The 20,163-nt window shown below is 42.6% G+C and overlaps 2 protein-coding genes across 5 annotated transcripts in view; one reads left to right on the forward strand and one right to left on the reverse strand.

Annotated features, from left to right (window-relative positions):
* The first annotated feature begins 1,414 nt into the window (after positions 1-1,414).
* Positions 1,415-3,621, forward strand: LOC124017026 (T-complex protein 11 X-linked protein 1-like). The gene is given in 5 exon segments (XM_046332368.1): positions 1,415-1,512; positions 2,076-2,257; positions 2,260-2,287; positions 2,674-2,810; positions 3,458-3,621. Coding segments are annotated over 5 exon segments (609 nt in total).
* An 11,703-nt stretch (positions 3,622-15,324) lies between these two features.
* LOC124031407 (ankyrin repeat and SAM domain-containing protein 1A-like) overlaps positions 15,325-20,163 on the reverse strand; it is a 48,476-nt gene continuing 43,637 nt past the window's right edge. Inside the window, exons 13-14 of one of the 4 annotated variants that reach the window (XR_006838124.1) lie at positions 16,596-18,717; positions 15,325-15,964 (exon numbers count right to left, since the gene is read on the reverse strand). Coding sequence is in view for 3 of the 4 variants with exons in the window: in XM_046342613.1 (XP_046198569.1) it covers positions 19,590-19,736 (147 nt within the window). In the remaining variant the exon portion in view is untranslated. The other 3 variants (XM_046342614.1, XM_046342615.1, XM_046342613.1) reach the window with 3 other exon arrangements.

Here is a 20,163-nt window from a genome sequence, read left to right on the forward strand (position 1 = left end):
TTTGTTAAAAAAGTTTGAAATATCCAATAAATGTAGTTCCACTTCATGATTGTGTACCACTTGTTGTTGATTCTTCACAAAAAAATACAGTTTTATATCTTTATGTTTGAAGCCTGAAATGTGGCAAAAGGTCGCAAAGTTCAAGGGGGCCGAATACTTTCGCAAGGCACTGTATATAACCTTTATGAATAAAGTCTCCTGCACTTGCAATGGTTTGGTCCGATTTTAAACGTTGTTGCGCTGATGATACATTGTACGTATCATGAATGCTACCGCTCAGTGTTTGAGATCAATTGACACCCTTTACCCTGGCTCATTGAGATTTATTTATATGTATTTATAAACTGCAAAACCCTTACGCACCACTGCACTTTGTATACCAGGGTTGGCTGGTCTTCTCTAGTCACTCCTATGCTTATTCACTGGTATACTTTTATTTACAAAGCCATTTTGTGTTTTAAGTATAATTTTATCTGCCCATTTCTATTGTTCAGAAATCGTCCTGATTGGTGTTTTTAAATCACTGATGAAGGATTGTGAGGCTGATTCCCTGAACTGTTAATGTTTTTAATTTGCTGTTTTATGATTCTGTTATACTCTTGTGAATTATATGGTTTTTACTAGGTTACTTGTAGTTTTTCATGTTGTCTGTCTGTAATTGTGTAATGACTTGGTGCTGCTTATCTTGGCCAGGATGCTCTTGAAAAAGTGAGCCCTTCCTTGTTAAATAAATAAAGTAAATACACATCCCTTGATGCATTTATGTGCTATACTGTTGCATTTTATCGTGTGTGTATAATTTGCAACTTTACTCTGATTTACTAACGTTATCTGAAGACTCAACACAAGTGCTGGTAAGTGAGTTTGGTTCTCGAAATAGTTTAATAAACTAACCAAAATGCAGTATGACATTATACCCCATTTTGTTGATGGTGAATATGCATTCCAGACAAAAGTGAGAGTATGAGAATATAATGACTTTATTTTTATTGGTCTAGTCATGCAGAATGCAAACCCAATCATGGATTGAGGAGGCAACATGCTGTGATGTGCCTTGTCTCCCCAACAGGTATACACTCACCATTTTCCTATCATTGGTAGCCTATATATTCATATTATGTCATTTTGTTGGTATTCAAAGTACACTATGTTTAGTTCTCTCTCTATGTGTGTCAATGCTCCAGGGAGCCCTCCCAAACCATCACTCTGATATATATATATATATTTAATTTAACCTTTATTTAACTAGGCAAGTCAGTTAAGAACAGATTCTAATTTACAATGACAGCCTATGGGGGAACAGTGGGTTAACTCCATTGTTCAGGGGTAGAACAACACATTTTTACTTTGTCAGCTTGGAGATTCAATCCAGCTACCTTTCAGTTACTGGCCCAACACTTTAACCACTAGGCTGATGGATTTGGAGAATTGTGTTTCCAATCTCAACCTTGCACATGAGATAGTGATAAACAGAGACTTCGTCTTCAGACAGACCAGCCCACCCAAAGACCGGTAAGAAGTCAAGCTATGAAACACACAATTCCTGTCTAAATAAATATTTCAGTCACTTTGAAGTCACAGATTTTTTTCATTTCCTTTTAGCTTGGAAGGGAGAGTGACTGACATAGTCCCAGAAAGCACGGTGAACTGTCTTCGTGAGCAGCTTTCATGCAGCCCTCCAGACTATACCCATGTAGTCATTCTGCTACAAGAAGTGAAAACTGTAAATATGGTCATGTACCCTCTGTCTTGTTTTGCACGCTTCGTACAAAATAATCAAATGCAGTACAACAGGATATTTCTTAACGTAGCTCTTTATTTGCTAGCTATAACTGGCATGTTCACGTATCGCCAACCAGGATCAAACTGACCATGACCTAACCATTTTGGTGATCTTAACCAATCATAGCACAGTATGATACGGCGGTAAAATGCATCCAATTACAATTCAGAATGTTTACACATAAGAATATTACACCCTCCACCTCAGTTTCTCAGCATTGACAGTGAAAAAGTAGCAATACCAAGATGTTAATTTAAGTGACCCACTGTGTGGTTGTCTCCTGTGTGGTCAGGCTATGCTGTCCCTGCTCCTGCCAGGCCATGTGCGGTCTGAGGGCTCAAGTGGAGGAGGTTCTGGACCTGGATCTGATCCAGCAGCAGGCAGATCATGGGGCCCTGGTCCTGCAAAGACTGTCAGGCTACATCATCAATACCATGGCCTCCCTGTGTGCCCCTAAATGAGACCCAGAGATCAGGACTTATCGGACACAGTGGAGCTCCTCAGGTGAGGGACAGACTCAATGAATTTATTTTATGGTTAAAAAAAGTTTATATGTATCATATCAGATATTGAAATGTAACCAAGTTACCTTGTGAAAGACTAAATCTCAAAATAGTTCAACTCAGAAGTTTCTTCCCAGAATATTCCTCTCATCCACAGGAGGTTGGTGGCATCTTAATTGGGGAGGACTGGCTCGTGGTAATGGCTGTAGCGGAATAGGTGGAATGGTATCAAATGCATCCAACCCATGGTTCCAGCCATTATTATGATTAGAGCAGCCTCCACTGCTCTAATCATAATTACCCTGGCTATGGTCCACACGTCCAGAAATGGACCTGGGCCTACTTTTGGTTTGATGCTAAGAAATATTTTCCTTTCCTGACTAACAGTGCGATCTTCCGAGTCCTTGGCCTGATGAAGACAAACATGGTCAACTTTACTGTTCAGAGCCTCAGGCCTCATCTCATGCAGCAAGCTGTCCAGTATGAGCAAGCCACGTTCCACGAGAATCTGTTGAAGCAGCCAGGTGAGTGAGACAAGGTGCTTGGAGTAAATCTACACTTAAAAACATTTCAGTCCTGTCAATACTGACATGCTCCTAACATCCTGAAGGAAGTGTATCCATGTGTTTTTGTTGTTGTTTATTTTGCTGGTTTTGAAGTAATTTAATAAACCTTTCTAACTAGAGTTCATGGACAATACCAACGTTTGACTTCAGGTGGCAGCACAAGTGGAGGCATCGGTCAGTGCCCAGTCAGACCTTGATCCTGGGACTCCCAGGCCAGTCAGTCCTACATCTGTTCTAGACAGGGCTTACCTGTGTCTGCTGAGCTGGGACCCAACAACCAAATCAAATCAAATCAAATTTATTTATATAGCCCTTCGTACATCAGCTGATATCTCAAAGTGCTGTACAGAAACCCAGCCTAAAACCCCAAACAGCAAACAATGCAGGTGTAAAAGACCTACCCTGAGGTAATCAAACAACAGGACCCTGCTTGGTTCTGTTTTCATAGTGGCACAATAAGCATATTGACAGTTCATGCAGTTTAGTGGCGAATCTAATCCAGGAAGGTGGTTGAAGCAATTTTCAACAAGGAAATGACAATAGACTTAGATTACCCTACAATAATTTATGTGGGGGTGAAACCCCACATAAACGGTAAAAAATAGTTATAGTAGCTCATGTTGAAATTTCTCCTCTCCCTCCACAAACTGTTCTGATGGACAGAGCCCGCTTGGAGGCGCTGGAACAGAGACTGAGCCCACTAGTTCTTGAGGCATCAGTTCTGCTGTTGACCAGCACACAGCATGGGGACGCTGTTTTTTCTTCGTAGGAGTTTGTAGGTAAACTCAAGCAGACCATCACTGCCCTGCTGGAGGTAAGAGATGGGGGAGGGGGTTTACTGGCTGTCTCTGGGCGCAGGTAATGTTTGACCAAACAGGGAAGTTGACAAAAAAAACTTAACTGCTACTGTGTAAACATTATCAACAAACCCCAGATTCTGCAGGCTCAAGAAATAGCCCATAGTTAACGTAACCCCCCCAAAAACATTTGAAAAAACAAAACAAATAATACAGTAAGTACAATCAAATGTGAGAGTTCCTTAAATCCTTATCCTGCAGAATGGATGCTTGACACCAGTCTCTCTGGTGCGCTCAGGGACTTTGACCTGCAGGGGGTGTTGCTCGGGCTGGGGAAGCAGGTGCTTGTGCAGGTGAAGGAGGCTCTGATCACGTAGGGAGGACCAACTCTGCCTCAGGACAGTGAAGACGGGCTCGAGCGACAGATCTCAGACCTTGCAAAGGATGACAAGCCTATCCTCACTCTCATGGGTCAGTCGCCACAAACCTGAACTTGACCTCCCAAGTACAGCACTTCTTAAGATAATGCTTCAGCATTCTAGAGTAACTACTGCATGAGTACTTTGTTTATCCAGTGATATATGGAGGTCAATTGAATCTTTATCGATAGAATTATAAGTCCCATACAGTTGTCCAGTTTAGGAAGGTATGTAAGTCAAATGGGCGATTGCAGCAGGCTGATTTCTCTCTTTGCGTCCCACACATACTGTAGTAGAGAGAGTACAGAGCTACCTCCAGGCCATGCTAGAGAGGCCCCACTGAAAGTAGTCGATTCATGTCCCCTGATCTGAGGCTGCTGAGCTAGCAGAGCTGGAAATGACCTTTGGGCGAATGGTCCATATTAACTGCACAGTCTTTGGACCCTGTTCCCACTGGGAGAGGCCGAGATAGTCTCCCACCCCCAACACCTTGGTCACCTGCATACGCTGCCATCCAACACTTACAGAACGAAGAGTGTATACTGTTTATTTAGAATTGAGAAGGATGTAAATACATTAGCTAAGTTTGTTTAACAAAAACATATGACAGGCCATGAGATAGTGGAATACATAGACAGTACCAGTCAAAAGTTTATTATTCTATAATGTAGGAAATAGGGAAAAAAAAAAAAAAACCTTGATTGAGTAGGTGTTCTAAAACTTTTGACCGGTAGTGTATTTCCCTCAAGATACCGTATGTAATATATAAACAAATTATACTGGCATTTCAAATTCCATGTCTTCAACACTGTTTACAGGTTTGGCAACCCTAATAATAATTTGACTCATATCTGGAGTATGCATGCATGTCAGCTACTGTCTGTACATTAGCTGGATAATGTTGAGTGGATGTAGGCTTGAGTTTCTTTTGAGCATGTTTGATTGGTATGTACTCTATAATTTAAAGCACCTACCAAAGATTTGTTTATGCACTTTTGAAAAATGTAAATACATTTGTATTTTTTAAATTGTACATTACATCATCTGTTGGGGTATTGTTGAGTGAAATATCCCCCAAAAGGTTCATATGTTTAATACATTCTACCCAAGTATGATACTCCTCACAATGTTATCATAGATACGAAAATAGATTTTGTTCCATCTATTTAAACAAGTTTACAAACTGGATTCAGTTAACATTTTAATAATTGGGTTTTAAAGTTATGAGGAAAAACATATTCATTTCTTAATCAGTGGTAAGTAACGCAAAGCACAATATACTCCCAACATAAATGTGACAAATGTACAGTGCATTCAGAACCCTTGACTTTTTCCACATTTTGTTACGTTACAGCCTTATTCAAAAATGTATTAAATTAATTGTTTCTCTCATCTAACTACACACAATACCCCATAATGACAAAGCGAAAACAGGTTTTTATATTTTTCCTAATTTATTAAAAATAAAAAAGATACTTTATTTACATAAGTATTCAGACCCTTTGCTATGGGACTTGAAATTGAGCTCAGGTGCATCGTGTTTTCATTGATCATCCTTGATGTTTCTACAACTTGATTGGAGTCCACCTGTGGTACATTTAATTGATTGGACATGATTTGGAAAGACACACCTGTATATATAAGGTCCCACAGTTGACAGCGCATGTCAGAGCAAAAACCAGGCCATGAGGTCGAAGGAATTGTCCGTAGAGCTCCGAGACAGGATTGTGGCGAGGCACAGATCTGGGGAAGGGTGCCAAAACATTTCTGCTGCATTGAAGATCCCCAAGAACACAGTGGACTCCATCATTCTTAAATGGAAGAAGTTTGTAACCACCAAGACTCTTCCTAGAGCTGGCCGCCCAGCCAAACTGAGCAATCGGGGAGAATGGCCTTGGTCAGTGAGGTGACCAACAACCAAATGGTCACTCTAACAAAGCTCCAGAGTTCCTCTGTGGAGATGGGAGAACCTTCCAGAAGGACAACCATCTCTGCATCAATCAACCAATCAGGCCTTATTGGTAGAGTGGCCAGACGGAAGCCACTTCTCAGTAAAAGGCACATGACAGCCCGCTTGGAGTTTGCCAAAAGGCACCGAATGAACTCTCAGATCCAGAGAAACAAGATTCTCTGGTCTGATTAAACCACAATTGAACTATTTGGCCTGAATGCCAAGCTTCACATCTGGAAGAAATCTGGCACCATCCCTATCGTGAAGCATGGTGATGGCATCATCATGCTGTGGGGATGTTTTGCAGGGAATGGGAGACTAGTCAGGATCGATCGAGGGAAAGATGAACGGAGCAAAGTACAGAGAGATCCTTGATGAAAACCTGATCCAGAGTGCTCAGAACCTCAGACTGTGGCAAGGGTTCACCTTCCAACAGGACAACCAGCACACAGCCAAGACAATGCATGAGTGGCTTCAGTACAAGTCTCTGAATGTCCTTGAGTGGCCCAGCCAGAGCTCAGACATGAACCCGATCGAAGATCTCTGGGGAGACCTGAAAATAGCAGGTCAGCGACGCTCCCCATCCAACCTGACAGAGCTTGAGAAGATCTGCAGAGAAGAATGGTAGAATCTCCCCAAATACAGGTGTGTCAAGCTTGTAGTGTCATACCCAAGAGGACTTGAGGCTGTAATTGCTGCCAGGTGCTTCAACAAAGTACTGAGTAAAGGGTCTGAATACTATTGTAAATGTGATATTTAAGTTTATTTTTACCAAATTGGCAGCTTCATTAAATAGTACCTGCAGAACTGTAATCAAATCAAATCAAATCAAATCAAATTTTATTTGTCACATACACATGGTTAGCAGATGTTAATGCGAGTGTAGCGAAATGCTTGTGCTTCTAGTTCCGACAATGCAGTGATAATCAACAAGTAATCTAACTAACAATTCCAAAACTACTGTCTTATACACAGTGTAAGGGGATAAGGAACATGTACATAAGGATATATGAATGAGTGATGGTACAGAGCAGCATACAGTAGATGGTATCGAGTACAGTATATACATATGAGATGAGTGTGTAGACAAAGTAAACAAAGTGGCATAGTTAAAGTGGCTAGTGATACATGTGTTACATAAGGATGCAGTCGATGTTGTAGAGTACAGTATATACATATGCATATGAGATGAATAATGTAGGGTAAGTAACATTATATAAGGTAGCATTGTTTAAAGTGGCTAGTCATATATTTACATCATTTCCCATCAATTCCCATTATTAAAATGGCTGGAGTTGGGTCAGTGTCAATGACAGTGTGTTGGCAGCAGCCACTCAATGTTAGTGGTGGCTATTTAACAGTCTGATGGCCTTGAGATAGAAGCTGTTTTTCAGTCTCTCGGTCCCAGCTTTGATGCACCTGTACTGACCTCGCCTTCTGGATGATAGCGGGGTGAACAGGCAGTGGTTCGGGTGGTTGATGTCCTTGATGATCTTTATGGCCTTCCTGTAACAACGGGTGGTGTAGGTGTCCTGGAGGGCAGGTAGTTTGCCCCGGTGATGCGTTGTGCAGTCCTCACTACCCTCTGGAGAGCCTTACGGTTGAGGGCGGAGCAGTTGCCGTACCAGGCGGTGATACAGCCCGCCAGGATGCTCTCGATTGTGCATCTGTAGAAGTTTGTGAGTGCTTTTGGTGACAAGCCGAATTTCTTCAGCCTCCTGAGGTTGAATAGGCGCTGCTGCGCCTTCTTCACGATGCTGTCAGTGTGAGTGGACCAATTCAGTTTGTCTGTGATGTGTATGCCGAGGAACTTAAAACTAGCTACCCTCTCCACTACTGTTCCATCGATGTGGATAGGGGTGTTCCCTCTGCTGTTTCCTGAAGTCCACAATCATCTCCTTAGTTTTGTTGACGTTGAGTGTGAGGTTATTTTCCTGACACCACACTCCAAGGGCCCTCACCTCCTCCCTGTAGGCCGTCTCGTCGTTGTTGGTAATCAAGCCTACCACTGTTGTGTTGTCCGCAAACTTGATGATTGAGTTGGAGGCGTGCGTGGCCACGCAGTCGTGGGTGAACAGGGAGTACAGGAGAGGGCTCAGAACGCACCCTTGTGGGGCCCCTGTGTTGAGGATCAGCGGGGAGGAGATGTTGTTGCCTACCCTCACCACCTGGGGGCGGCCCGTCAGGAAGTCCAGTACCCAGTTGCACAGGGCGGGGTCGAGACCCAGGGTCTCGAGCTTGATGACGAGCTTGGAGGGTACTATGGTGTTGAATGCCGAGCTGTAGTCGATGAACAGCATTCTCACATAGGTATTCCTCTTGTCCAAGTGGGTTAGGGCAGTGTGCAGTGTGGTTGAGATTGCATCGTCTGTGGACCTATTTGGGCGGTAAGCAAATTGGAGTGGGTCTAGGGTGTCAGGTAGGGTGGAGGTGATATGGTCCTTGACTAGTCTCTCAAAGCACTTCATGATGACGGAAGTGAGTGCTACGGGGCGGTAGTCGTTTAGCTCAGTTACCTTAGCTTTCTTGGGAACAGGAACAATGGTGGCCCTCTTGAAGCATGTGGGAACAGCAGACTGGTATAGGGATTGATTGAATATGTCCGAACCCAATCGAACCCACAAATGCTGATGCTCCAGATACACAACTAGTCTAAAGAACGCCAGTTTTATTGCTTCTTTAATCAGAACAAAAGTTTTCAGCTGTGTTAACATAATTGCAAAATTATTTTATAATGATCAATTAGCCTTTTAAAATGATGAACTTGGATTAGCTAACACAACGTGCCATTGGAACACGAGTGATGGCCGCTGATAATGGGCCTCTGTACGCCTATGTAGATAGTCCATTAAAAATCAGCTGTTTCCAGCTACAATAGTCATTTACAACATTAACAATGTCTACACTGTATTTCTGATCAATTCTATATTATTTTAATGGACAAAAAATGTGCTTTTCTTTCAAAAACATGGATAAAAACATGGATAGGGATAGGGACCAGGATGTCTTGCTCCCAGGCAGACTAAATAACTTTTTTGCCCACTTTGAGGACAATACAGTGCCACTGACACGGCCCGCAACCAAAACATGCGGACTCTCCTTCACTGCAGCCGAGGTGAGTAAAACATTTAAACGTGTTAACCCTCGCAAGGCTGCAGGCCCAGACGGCATCCCCAGCCGCGCCCCCAGAGCATGCGCAGACCAGCTGGCTGGTGTGTTTACGGACATATTCAATCAATCCCTATCCCAGTCTGCTGTTCCCACATGCTTCAAGAGGGCCACCATTGTTCCTGTTCCCAAGAAAGCTAAGGTAACTGAGCTAAACGACTACCGCCCCGTAGCACTCACTAGTCAAGGACCAGGTGGTGAGGGTAGGTAACAACGTCTCCACCCCGCTGATCCTCAACACTGGGGCCCCACAAGGGTGTGTTCTGAGCCCTCTCCTGTACTCCCTGTTCAACCACGACTGCGTGGCCACGCACGCCTCCAACTCAATCATCAAGTTTGCAAACGACACAACAGTGGTAGGCTTGATTACCAACAACGACGAGACGGCCTACAGGGAGGAGGTGAGGGCCCTCGGAGTGTGGTGTCAGGAAAATAACCTCACACTCAACGTCAACAAAACTAAGAAGATGATTGTGAACTTCAGGAAACAGCAGTGGGAACACCCCCCTATCCACATCGATGGAACAGTAGTGGAGAGGGTAGTAAGTTTTAAGTTCCTCGGCGTACAGATCACAGACAAACTGAATTGGTCCACCCACACAGCATCGTGAAGAAGGCACAGCAGCGCCTCTTCAACCTCAGGAGGCTGAAGAAATTCGGCTTGTCACCAAAAGCACTCACATACTTCTACAGATGCACAATCGAGAGCATCCTGTCGGGCTGTATCACCGCCTGGTACGGCAACTGCTCCGCCCACAACCGTAAGGCTCTCCAGAGGGTAGTGAGGTCTGCACAACGCATCACCGGGGGCAAACTACCTGCCCTCCAGGACACCTACACCACCCGATGTCACAGGAAGGCCATAAAGATCATCAAGGACAACAACCACCCGAGCCACTGCCTGTTCACCCCGCTATCATCCAGAAGACAAGGTCAGTACAGGTACATCAAAGCTGGGATCGAGAGACTGAAAAACCGCTTCTATCTCAAGGCCATCAGACTGTTAAACAGCCACCACTAACATTGAGTGGCTGCTGCCAACACAACTCCAGCCACTTTAATAATGGGAATTGATGGGAATTGATGTAAAATATATTACTAGCCACTTTATTCAATGCTACTTAATGTTTACATACGTATACATATGAGATAAATAATGTAGGGTATATACTGTACTCTATATCATCTACTGCATCTTTATGTAATACATGTATCACTAGCCACTTTAAACTATGCCACTTTGTTTACATACTCATCTCATATGTATATACTGTACTCGATACCATCTACTGCATCTTGCCTATGCCGCTCTGTACCATCACTCATTCATATATCTTTATGTACATATTCTTTATCCCTTTACACTTGTGTGTATAAGGTAGTAGTTTTGGAATTGTTAGTTAGATTACTCGTTGGTTATTACTGCATTGTCGGAACTAGAAGCACAAGCATTTCGCTACACTCGCATTAACATCTGCTAACCATGTGTATGTGACAAATACAATTTGATTTGATTTGGATATTAGAATGGTAGTGTATATACAGTTGTGGCCAAAAGTTTTGAGAATGACACATACATTTTCACAAAGTCTGCTGCCTCAGTTTGTATGATGGCAATTTGCATATACTCCAGAATGTTATGAAGAGTGATCAGATGAATTGCAATTAATTGCAAAGTCCCTCTTTGCAATTCAAATTAACTGAATCGGCAGGACCGTCTCCTAAAGTTAATTCAGCTGCGGGATCGGGGCACCACCAGTACAGAGCTTGCACGCACAGTGAGGCAAAGACTTTAGGAGGATGGCCTGGTGTCAAGAAGGGCAGCAAAGAAAAACATCAGGGACAGACTGATATTCTGCAAAAGGTACAGGGATTGGACTGCTGAGGACTGGGGTAAAGTCATTTTCTCTGATGAATCCCCTTTCCGATTGTTTGGGGCATCCAGAAAAAAGCTTGTCCGGAGAAGACAAGGTGAGCGATACCATCAGTCCTGTGTCATGCCAACAGTAAAGCATCCTGAGACCATTCATGTGTGAAGTTGCTTCTCAGCCATGGGAGTGGGCTCTCTCACAATTTTGCCTAAGAACACAGCCATGAATAAAGAATGGTACCAACACATCCTCAGAGAGCAACCTCTCCCAACCATCCAGAAACAGTTTGGTGATGAAAAATGCCTTTCCAGCATGATGGAGCACCTTGTCATAAGGCAAACTAAGTGGCTCGAGGAACAAAACATCGATATTTTGGATCCATGGCCAGGGAACTCCCCAGACCTTAATACCAAACAAAAACCCACAAATTGTGACAAACTCCAAACATTGATTATGCAAGAATGGGCTGCCATCATTCAGGATGTGGCCCAGAAGTTCATTTACAGCATGCCAGGGTGGATTTCGGAGGTTTTGAAAAAGAAGGTCAAATATAGACTTTTTGCATTTCATCTTCATTTAAATGTCAATAAAAGCCTTTGTCACATATGAAATGCTTGTAATTATACTTCAGTTTTTCATAGTAACATCTGACAAAAATATCTAAAGACAGTGAAGCAGCAAACTTTGTGGAAATTAATATTTGTGTCATTCTCAAAACTTTTGGCCACGACTGTACAGTTGATGTTGGAAGTTTACATACACCTTAGCCAAATACATTTAAACTCATACATTTTCACAATTCCTGACATTTAATCCTAGTAAAAATTCCGGTCTTAGGTCAGTTAGGATCACCACTTTATTTTAAGAATGTGAAGTGTCAGAATAATAATTTATTTAATATTTTATTTCTTTAATCGCAGTCCCAGTGGGTCAGAAGTTTACATACACTAATTTAGTATTTGGAAGCATTCCATTTAAATTGTTTAACTTCGATCAAACGTTTTGGGTAGCCTTCCACAAGCTTCCCACAATAAGTTGGGTGAATTTTGGCCCATTCCTCTTGACAGAGCTGGTGTAACAGAGTCAGGTTTGTAGGCCTCCTTGCTCACACACACTTTTTCAGTTCTGCCCACACATTTTCTATAGGATTGAGATCAGGGCTTTGTTATGGCCACTTCAATTCCTTGACTTTGTTGTCCTTAAGCCATTTTGCCACAACTTTGGAAGTATGCTTGGAGTCATTTTCATTTGGAAGATCCATTTGCAACCAAGCTTTAACACTGATGTCTTGAGATGTTGCTTCAATATATCCACATAATTTTGCCTCCTCATGATGCCATCAATTTTGTGAAGTGCACCAGTCCCTCCTGCAGCAATGCACCCCCACAACATGATGCTGCCACCCCGTGACATCGCAGAACTCGTGGATCGGTAGGATGGTCAGTTTTACGAGGGTATGTTTGGCAGCATGAGTGAAGGATGCTTTGTTGCAAAATAGGAAACCAATTCTAGATTTAAAATTTGGATTGGAGATGTTTCATGTGAGTCTGGAAGGAGAGTTTACAGTCTAACCAGACTCCAAATAGCCTATCAGAAGCTTCTAAAGCCATGACATAATTTTCTGGAATTTTCCAAGCTGTTTAGAGGCACAGTCAAATTAGTATATGTAAACTTCTGACCCACTGGAATTGTGATACAATGATTTATAAGTGAAAGAATCTGTCTGTAAACAATTGTTGGAAAAATGACTTGTGTCATGCACAATGTAGATGTCCTAACAGACTTGCCAAAACTATTGTTTGTTAATTAACAAGAAATGTGTGTATTGGTTGAAAAACTAGTTTTAATGACTCCAACCTAAGTGTATGTAAACTTCTGATGACAACTGTATATACACACTTACATACACTACATGACCAAAGGTATGTGGACACCTGCTTCCTGAACATGTCATTACAAAATCATTGGCATTAATATGGAGTTGGTTTCCTTTTTGCTGCTATAACAGCCTCCACTCTAGCGACTCCTTGTAGCAGGCCGGGAGCCTGCAGGCTGACTTCGGTTGTCAGTTGTACGGTGTTTCCGCCGACAAATTGGTGCAGCTGGCTTCCGGGTTAAGCGAGTGGGTGTTAAGAAGCGTGGTTTGGCAGGTCATGTTTTGGAGGACACGTGATTCGACCTTCGACCTCTCCCACGTCCATCCTTGCAGCGATGAGACAAGATCAAAATTGGGGAGAAAAGGGGGGTAAAACAAAACGTTTTACATGAATAGAATTGAGATAAATAAGCTTTTTGTGTGAATGGACCGTTTCTGGGATCTTCTTCTTTTTGGGATCAGCTCATGAAACATGGGACTAACACTTTACATGTTGCGTTTATATTTTTGTTCAGTATATTATGCCATCAATTCTCATAACAAATAATAAAGGATGCCTCCCAGCCTGATGGGATACAGCATGCAATTGACATCTTATTACAGAGGCAAACATTATTCTCATATAGCCAACTTTATTATCAGATGCCTTAGCCTAGCGCAACAACCCTTCTGAAATGCACTACATACATATTGTAGTATGGCCGTCTTTGAAAATCCCAGAATCTGCTGATGTACACCCTTTACTTACCAGTACGTGATTTAGACCACATTACCATGCTAAGATCTCACATGTTTAACTAAATAACAGACACTACAGCCTGTAGAAGCTAAACTCAGCAAAAAAAGAAACTTCCCTTTTTCAGGACCCTGTCTTTCAAAGATCATTTGTAAAAATCCACATAACTTCACAGATCTTCATTGTAAAAGGTTTAAACACGGTTTCCCATGCTTGTTCAATGAACCATAAACAATTAATGAACATGCACCTTTGGAACGGTTGTTAAGACACTAACAGCTTACATATGGTAGGCAATTAAGGTCACAGTTATGAAAACTTAGAACACTAAAGAGGCCTTTCTACTGACTCTGAAAAACACAAAAAGAAAGATGCCCAGGGTCCCTGCTCATCTGCGTGAACGTGCCTTAGGCATGCTGCAAGGAGGCATGAAGACTGCAGATCAGTGCTCAGACTGTCCGCAATAGGCTGAGTGAGGCTGGACTGAGGGCTTGTAGGCCTGTTGAAAGGCAGGTCCTCACCAGACATCACCGGCAACAACGTAGCCTATAGGCACAAACCCACTGTCGCTGGACCAGACATGACTGGCAAAAAGTGCTCTTCACTGACGAGTCGCGGTTTTGTCTCACCAGGAGTGATGGTTGGATTCACGTTTATCGTCGAAGGACTTAGAGTTACACCAAGGCCTGTACTCTGGAGCGGGATCGATTGGAGGTGGAGGGTCTGTCATGGTCTCGGGCAGTGTGTCACAGCATCATCGGACTGAGCTTGTTGTCAATGCAGGCAATCTCAACGCTGTGCATTACAAGGAAGACATCCTCCTCCCTCATGTGGTACCCTTCCTGCAGGCTCATCCTGACATGACCCTCCAGCATGACAATGCCACCAGTCATACTGCTCATGTGTGTGATTTCCTGCAAAACAGGAATGTCACTGTTCTGCCATGGCCTGTTGGGACCTGTTGGATCGGAGGGTGAGGGCTAGGGCCATTCCCCCCAGAAATGTCCAGGAACTTGCAGGTGCCTTGGTGGAAGAATGGGGTAACATCTCTGGTGCAGTCCATGAGGAGATGCACTGCAGTACTTAATGCAGCTGGTGGCCACACTAGATACTGACTGTTACTTTTGATTTTGACCCCCCCCTCCCTTTGTTCAGGGATTCATTATTCCATTTCTGTTAGTCACATGTCTGTGGAACCTGTTCAGTTTCTATCTCAGTTGTTGAATCTTGTCATGTTCATACAAATATTTACACATGTTAAGTTTGCTGAAATTAAACACAGTTGACAGTGAGAGGGCATTTCTTTTTTTTGCTGAATTTACATGTGTTGAAGCTTCCAGGTTTTCTCAAGGGTACAGAGTGTGTAAGTTGCATTTTCTCCCTAATTTGAAACATTTGTTTCTCCATTGAATAATGTATTTTAGCCTACCTTAGTTAGCCATATGAAAATAATGCATTTAAAAAATGCATCAGTTTATTTCCATCATATGTTTTGTTCTAAATGTCTGCTAGTCAGGGAATATGACTTTGTACACTCCTCTGCCAGTCCCTGGGCTAGAGGTGCAATTAACTCTCATAGAATATATTGTCTGCCAGCTCCGTCAAACTCTCATGCAAGGAATATGCCTCAAGACAAAATCAAATACCTTAAGAATAACATTTTCCATTGTACTATTTAATTTCAGGTATATTTAGCTTTTAATTGGAATAAATAAACATCGCATAATCATTGACAAACTATACTCTGTCCACAAATACATGGGCATAGCATTATTATGCTGGTACAGTAGTGCTACATTTGATGAATGTACTCTCATGTTGACTCTCCTAGATCCTTACAGTAACAACATGATTATCTCAAATAGACCTAAATCAATAAAAATTGTCATTGCTGGCCCAACATTAATTGTCTATACTCTGCAGATTACAGTACCTACTTGAAGTAAGGAGTGGAGGTAAAGACAGTCAGTGTGAGACCAGGGAGGAGATTTCAGACTGAGCTTTCTTGAGATAGGAGTATATATATATATATATATATATATGCCATTTGAGAGACAGGCCCTGCCATGCCCAGTTGAGACAGACAGCTAGTGTAAGGTTATCCTTTATCTGTTACTTTGTATTCAGGTGAGGTTGTAGAAGGCAGCAGACCTTATCAAACAGTCACTCCTAGACCCGCTGCTTGTGTCTCTGTTCGTCTCTCTGTCTCTAGTCTACACACACGCAGACGCTCACATTGGCTGCTCCACTTCAACTCACAGCTTGGTGTCCGGAAACTTGAACGCTGGAGTGAGCTACACAAGGAAAACACTGGTGTTAAAAAAGACAGAAACATGCACAGCCAAATCATGCCACCACATTGTGTCTGCTTAAATAGCTTCTGCTCTCTAAAATGTAAGGCATTTATATGCACCCAAACCAGAGCAGGTTGAATGTGTCTTCATGATTTCAACACATAACAGGGGGGAACATACTTAGTGCATGAGAAATGACAATGCTGGAGAATGTAAATGAGATGAGGTGCTGTATTTGTGTTATAATAATGGATAAAGTTAAACAAAAGGCAAATGATATGAAAAAACTAAACAGACACTGCTACATATGTACACCTCAATGGGCCAAGTGCATCAGAGGACGAAACACAAATACTGCCACATGCATCAGTGCCAGCTACAGTATCAGTCAGAACAGAACAGCGATGAGACACAGCTACAGTACCACACAGAGACTGTCAAGTCTTAACACTCATTCTCCAGTCAGCCATCCTGTGCCATTTGGAGAGAGGCTAAGCATAACATATCCTGCAGCAGGGGACACAGAATGAGGACAGCGGACAGAGACAGAACAGGCCATCCTCACAGGAGGACACAACACAAGGCAACACAGCACACAAAATAGGTTGAGCAAAACACAAGTAGATAATACCAAACAGATAGCTCCTGTAGACCTGCAGTATAAGACACAGTGAAAGGAAAAACAAGAATGCAGTTTCAAATATATTTTCAACCCAAAGTAAATTTGCATAATAAAACCATATCTAATTACATTTAGATCACTCAAATTTAAAGTTCAAACTATGAGTAAGCCTGAATCCTTGGCACTATTGTTCATTTTCTAGTGACACATTTTACCTCATGCTGAATCAGTGGCATCAGGAGTCCGGCAACACAACCTGCCTTGCCTCATATAAAAAGATTTAAGCAATGTTATTGGGAATATCTTATACCTTTCACAATGAATTGGCAAATTAAATTATTGCCATCAAATGTACCTTCCTGGGGTGTTTTGGCAACTTGTCATGAATTTGTATTTGCATTACTTTACTATGGCAATACATTGTGGTGTTGCTACGATTTCCCTTGGTTTCTCTCAGTAAATACATTTCAGGAATCCCAGTTATTTTTAAAAGCATTCCTTATTAATAATAGTTAAACAAAATACATACCGTATAATTTTTGAAACAAACAAAAAGGTTTTAAAGGGGATAGTGCCATGTTTTAACACAGTGTTCTCTGAGCCGAACAGTCTCTCTTGGTAATAAAATGACTGGTGAGGCACCATGCACACTGTGGAGCTACAGAGCATCATTTACATTATTATCTAGACAAACCTGTACCATTACAACACCTTCACTGCAGCTCAGCCAAAGTGTTCATGTGTTCATGTGTCAACTCAAAAGTGTTGTAAGTATTTTAAACCACGAAAGATGCGTGCAGCCGTCAGCAAGTGTGGAGAATGTGTGATGGTGGCAAGGATGCTCAATTGATTACGTTTAGATTTAAACTGATAGATTGCCAGATTGAAGTAAGGCTACTACTGTTCTTGGCAGAGTGATGGAAGAGTTGTCCTGTCCATTTGTGTACAGAATCACACGGGAAATTGAGGTTCAGTTTTTGATCCATTATACATGGAAAGGGAAGATTCCTTGACGATCCATCATTGTACGATTAAAAATGCATAGAAAAAAGTTTGTTGATTGTTTTTTGTCTTATAGATTTTCTGTCCTTCATGCATCCCAGGCTAGATATGTCTCCTCACAGTGCCTCACAGTGGTAGATGCCTGGTAAGACAGGACAAGCTACAGATAGGGAAAGAAAAATATTAAACTTGTCTGAGTGGGAAAAAGTGAAATACAAAAATAAACACATTAAAAAGATGAGAAAAAGTGTTAATCCCTTTGGGAAGGGGATAAAATATTGTTTATGACTGAGGAGGTTGTTTGGGAAGGATAGGCTGAGTTTGGGACATGATAATGTTCTTTATTCCACTATGCATGGGACCAAAACTCTGTGGATAATAGCCCAAGAGCAGTACTCCTTTGGTATTAGATAAAAAGAGGAACTTATGAAGGTTTGCAATTTTCTTGTTCACATTGGCAGTACAGCCAATGCAAATCATGTTACTGTCAGGTAAATGCAACAGGTAGCTCAACAGAAAAAAACGTCAGGATTGTTTCGACTGAAGGGAGTCACTTGGAAAAATAATAGCATGACAGGAAGAGGACAAAAAAGCCACAATCTCTTCAATGATGATAAACGTAATAGGGGTGGATGCAGATGAGTAGTTGGGGGGAGGAGGAGGAGGAGGCAGTTTGGTTGAGAGAACAGGGCCATTGTAGTTTCACACCAGGTCCATCCACAAGTCAAGGGTTCCCCATCAGCAGCTGCAGCAGTGTCAGGAGGAGTAGGGTAACGGGCTGCCTCGGGGTGAGAACAGGACAGGAGAGAGGGCTGCAGGGATGTGTGATGTCAGAGCAGTGCAAGGTTTGTGTAGGTCAGAGCAGGGCTGAGGAGAAGGGGCAGCCCAGAGGGATGCTACCATCACAGTGAGAAGGCACAGGGCTCATGAGACAGAGAGAGGGGGCGGTGGAGGTCAGGGGGCAAACTGGGTGCTAGGATAGGGTGAGGTCGGTGCAGGGGATCCAGCCTCAGAATATGGTGGTCTCGTACTTGGTGCTGACGGGGCGCTTGTTGGAGTCTCTCTGGTTGAAGAGCCAGGTGGCGCTGCCCAGGGATTGCATGTCTGCGTCCATCTCCAGAGGGTCAATCTGCCGGGGGAAGGGGGGGACGAGAGACGGGCGTAAGACTGCAGGAGTGGTGGAGGCCATTGCACACTTAAGTCCTCAGCCCACGTGCAAGTGGATTAAAGGCACAGTCCAGTGATATTAGAATCACAGACACCAGGGCTCAATCCACAACATAGAGATGTCTGATAGCAAAACAGGCTGCTGGAGACCTAACAGACCACACACAGTCCCATCTGTCTCTTAATCTGGGTTTTAAATGAAGTGAAAACGTGAAAACACCATAAGGATCCAAACATGCGCTCATAACATGCTCTCACCCAAACAAAAGTCTCTGTTAACACATGAGCAGCCATACACACATGTTAAAGCTGTTCTATGTGAATAAATGAATTTCAGTTAGTAGTCCTGTATATCTAATTACATGAAACACCACTGATACACCCCAAATTACGGACATTGTGGCAATGAAAGACTTGGGTGTACAAGGCCATCATTCAATTCTAGTTGTCCAATATAAGACTCATCAGAATGCAAAAGCTTAGTGATATAGGAGGATTAACACTCAATAGGCCACCTCAAGCATGTTGCTATTTATACTGATCACACAGCTATGCAATTAAAGCACTAGACCATTAGCAGCAGAACTGCAAAGCCATGAATCTTCCATAGATGGTTAAGTCTAAGCTAAGGTATAGCCTACTTATCCTCAGGCAAGAATAATGAGAAAGAGCTTCTTATCAGCTCAAATGGAATGACTATGAGAATGTGGCAGAAATTCAGTGTAGGCTATGCCATATCAAAAGGGCAAATATTGTGTGGCAAGATGAAGTGCCTGGAAGCAAACCAAAAAGTGGACATGGAATGATGAGAGAGTTAGAGGCACGTCAGGTAGGTTAGCAGATGGATGATGAAGGATAGCGGAAAGGAGGAGAGAGCAGGACCTGGACTCCAGGGCTAACAGAGTGCAACGGGAGGAAGGAGGGGCGGTGGGTAGTACACGTGTGACAGTAACAGCAGCGGCATTCTAGCAGAGGGGCACCCTGGGAAACAGGAGGACCAAGAAGACAAGAACAAAGAAATGTTAAACAGGGAAATAGAAAGGCAGAGCATTGATAGTGGCACTGAACTGACCATAGTGGTGGAATATATAAAAAGTGAAAATTCTAGGTCATTTATCACAACCTATTAGGTGTAGACAAATAATGTTATAAAGATTTATCACAGAAAAAAATGTATACTTGACAGCAGCTGGCATAGCAGGGCTTTATCACATCTGTCAACTAGACTGGACTGTACTAGCAAGGCTCCTCCAATATCTAGACACAGCCAGTACAGCACAGTACAAAGTGATCAACTGCACAGTGATTTATGACTTCTTTAGACTAGTTCAGAATCTGGATCATCAGCATTTGTGGGTTCGATTACAGGCTCAAAATGGCCAGAAACAAATAACTTTCTTCTCAAACT

The sequence above is a fragment of the Oncorhynchus gorbuscha genome, linkage group LG03 (genome assembly GCF_021184085.1).
Source record: "Oncorhynchus gorbuscha isolate QuinsamMale2020 ecotype Even-year linkage group LG03, OgorEven_v1.0, whole genome shotgun sequence".
Lineage (NCBI taxonomy): Eukaryota > Metazoa > Chordata > Actinopteri > Salmoniformes > Salmonidae > Oncorhynchus > Oncorhynchus gorbuscha.